The sequence below is a fragment of the Palaemon carinicauda genome, chromosome 7, assembly GCF_036898095.1.
Source record: "Palaemon carinicauda isolate YSFRI2023 chromosome 7, ASM3689809v2, whole genome shotgun sequence".
Taxonomy (NCBI): domain Eukaryota; kingdom Metazoa; phylum Arthropoda; class Malacostraca; order Decapoda; family Palaemonidae; genus Palaemon; species Palaemon carinicauda.
In genome coordinates, this window is record NC_090731.1 from 60,762,878 (window position 1) to 60,766,123 (window position 3,246).

General features: G+C 35.8%; 1 protein-coding gene across 1 annotated transcript; it reads right to left on the reverse strand.

Annotated features, from left to right (window-relative positions):
• Positions 1-299: 299 nt before the first annotated feature.
• On the reverse strand, positions 300-2,911 carry LOC137643579 (mite group 2 allergen Gly d 2.02-like). The gene is made up of 5 exons (XM_068376307.1): positions 2,858-2,911; positions 2,436-2,517; positions 1,279-1,383; positions 811-995; positions 300-665 (listed from the first exon to the last, which is right to left on the reverse strand). The coding sequence occupies exons 2-5, from the start codon at positions 2,503-2,505 to the stop codon at positions 582-584; spliced, it is 444 nt and encodes a 147-aa protein (XP_068232408.1). The 5' UTR covers positions 2,506-2,517; positions 2,858-2,911; the 3' UTR covers positions 300-581.
• Between the last annotated feature and the right edge of the window lie 335 nt (positions 2,912-3,246).

Below are 3,246 nucleotides of genomic sequence, written 5' to 3' on the forward strand. Positions count from 1 at the left end.
ACCCAGGCCTATATAGCTGAGGACTCTCTCTCTCTCTCTCTCTCTCTCTCTCTCTCTCTCTCTCTCTATATATATATATATATATATATATATATACATGTATATATATATATATATATATATATATATATATATATATATATATATATATATATATATATATATATATATATATATATATAAGCGGTCACTATGCCAAGCGTGGCTATAGACCCGACGTTGTTTATCTTCGTCGATCGAAGCTAAAGGGCAGTAATTTTGGCAAACAGAATAAAAAAGCCACAGTAATTTTAACTTTATTTAATAAATATATCATTTGCCTTCACGGACATAATAATAAAGGTTCCTCTTACGTGTGACGTCACAGAGATCACAGCATGATTTGAAAAGCTACTGCTGGATCATGAAAGTTGTTTCTATTCTAAACTTGTTTTGAAACCTCTTTATCTATCAAGAGGAATGACAAAAGGCATATATGTAGAATTAAAGCTCCAAGGAAGTAAACACAACATAAATGTAATAATATTAGACTCGTAGATAACATAACAGCTTAGCAAATCCCATTCCTCTTCTTCCTAGTCTTATGCAATGACAGCCGGTAATTTGGCACAAGTTTGGTAACCTTTGTTTGAATCGATCAGCTTGAAGGTTATCATCGTTTGGATCTGAAGAGAAGAAAGGAGAATGAAAATGTTAGTATCCAGAATATCATGAGATGCAAATTTAAGATTATATCAAACTATTTGTCTATCCCTCCGTTCCTTTCTCCCAATCTACATAAGCACTAAGCAAATAGTGGAAAAAATTTACCTTTGGGTACTCAGGAAGAACCACCGCATCAAACTTCCAGTCCACAAAATCCCCAGCCTTGATGGGACAAGGAGAGTCGGTTCCTTCGAGCCCCTTGCAGGCGTCAGTGTCGATGCCAGGCCATGGGACCTCTAATCCGCCAAGGTTTGCTGATGCACCAATCGTCAAGGTGTCGGTATCAACGCCTTATTTTGTTTTGTGAAGATAGATTTGAAATATTTACTAGGGGGCTATAATTTAAAAGTAGCAACCTATCAAATGCATTTTTTTTATTCATTCTACAAGCCTAAATATGATTTTTAAAGCTAGTGCCAAGAATTAAAAAGGGAGTTTTACTTGAGATGTAGGCCTAGTTTACTGCTTCTAGAAGTCTAAAAATCTGTATAAAAGACCAAAGAGACATACTTGAGGTTTAATCATGCTAAAAGTTTAAAATTCACTTTAGAAAGTACTAATTAAGTTTCTTACTTGAGATGAACTTGAAGTTGATCAAGTAAGAGTGGCCCCTTTGCAGCACACAAGGAGGCGTGGGACAATCGGCAACGTCCAACACCACGTCTATTCCAATGGATCCTGAAACAAGAGAGGGGTGTGTTGCATGAAATCTGCTTCGGTGCAAATACTTCGTAGCATGAGAGTGCTCAATTAATTTGATTAGAGTTATTTCTTATAAAGATTTGAATTTATTATTCAGTTCCCAAGTGTAAATAGAGTAAAACAATACAGTTATTATATAAATGTTAGAGTTTGGACAGCACGATGGAAGGAAAGAACCAAGAACAGGAGATAAAGCAAGGACAATTATGAACCGAAGGATCATGGCAAAGACCCTAAGTTCTAAATGGATCCTATGCCTATGGTACACTGTGTGATGTGTACTGACGCACTGAAATGGAGCTTTGATACACCAAAGCAAGCACGAGACACCCCAAGACAATCCTCACTAGTTTCTTTCATCTTTGTTGACACATGGAAGAAGCTCCTATTAGACATCCGAGAGACTGAAAATATTAAGGCTTTCAAGACGAAGCTGAAGACTCTCTTGTTGTCTAATTGCTCCGATAATGTGGATTTTACAATTAACACAGAATACGCTGCATAGTACTCTTAATACACAAGAGTACGACAAACAGGTCTTATAAATTTTGTTGGGTACAAGGCTTACTGCCTGTAAGATTACAAGAGCCTGTGTCTGACCGCAAGTCGAGCCAGGCAATCTATAAGAACAACAACAGTGTGTGTGTGTGTGTGTGTGCGCGCGCGCGCGTGTGTGTGTGTTTCCATGTATGATATAACAAAAAACGGCCCTGAAAGTAAGTAATTAATGCTCTCGATATGAACCAACCCTGATTTTCGGTGATTTATGCAGTAAACTAGTTGAGTTATTTCATATGTCTTGTTAAAAGTAACTTAATCCCCAAGTGTTAAATTTTCTTAATGAAAATAACTAATTTTCAAATTAGATTATCTTTCCATGGCAAAAAATTACAGTAATTCTTGAAAGTAATTAAGCAAATGATAGTCTGTTATTTTCATTAGCATCCTAAATGTATCTTAGAGAGAGAGAGAGAGAGAGAGAGAGAGAGAGAGAGAGAGAGAGAGAGAGAGATGAAGCATTGTCTTACCGCAGTCTTGGAATTGAGTAGCTACAGCCGATGCTAAAACGGCCGAAAGGATGATGTAGACCCCTTGCATTTTTAATCGTCTCTGAAATAATTGAATAAATGTGTAAAATAAATAATCACTTGCATAACTGATAAGGAAAATATTCACTCTGAGCCAAAATCGATATAGTCAATTCATAGACCTGAATTAAGACGAGATTTGGTAAAACTAAATATCCTGAAGGTTTTCAAGTATAGTTAGCGTTGTCGATTCAGCTGTTCATAATTTGTCTAAATTATCATCAATTACGTCTTCTAATTCACCAAAATCTCAGTTCTTATCTTTTCTTATAAAATTGTGGATTCTATTTTAAAATAATAATAATAATAATAATAATAATAATAATAATAATAATAATAATAATTTTCGACTGTTCTACTACCTGACAAGTTGCGGTAGAGAACACGAGGAATTTAGCTTTCTGCTTATGTGTGGCTCAAGATGAGTACTGTCTTAGGGCTTAAACGGCTGATGTTTATATACACCCCAGAAAAGAGTAGGGTGGGGCGGGGGAGAACTGCATTTCTGGCACCAGGAAGTGTTCGTGAGAAATCATGGTAGAAGAACATGATTGTGTCTCTAAGGTAAACTTATACAACGGAAGAACTTCTTGTGAAGGTCATTGGAGGGTGGGAAAGTAAAGATAGATAATTGGCTTAACTGATTCACATTCGTCATTTGTTTCTTGTGCAATTAAGGAGACCGTCTGCTATGCCATGATTTTTTGTTTATTATTCAAAATACGTAATTTCTATATATGTTTTAGACATA

Bases quoted from the DNA above. Each gene is read 5' to 3' on its own strand.
- LOC137643579 (XM_068376307.1), bottom strand. From the start codon at position 2,505: ATGCAAGGGGTCTACATCATCCTTTCGGCCGTTTTAGCATCGGCTGTA. The intron at 1,384-2,435 runs GTAAGACAATGC...CTCTTGTTTCAG, and splicing joins TACTCAATTCCAAGACTGCG to GATCCATTGGAATAGACGTG. The intron at 996-1,278 runs GTAAGAAACTTA...AAACAAAATAAG, and splicing joins CAACTTCAAGTTCATCTCAA to GCGTTGATACCGACACCTTG.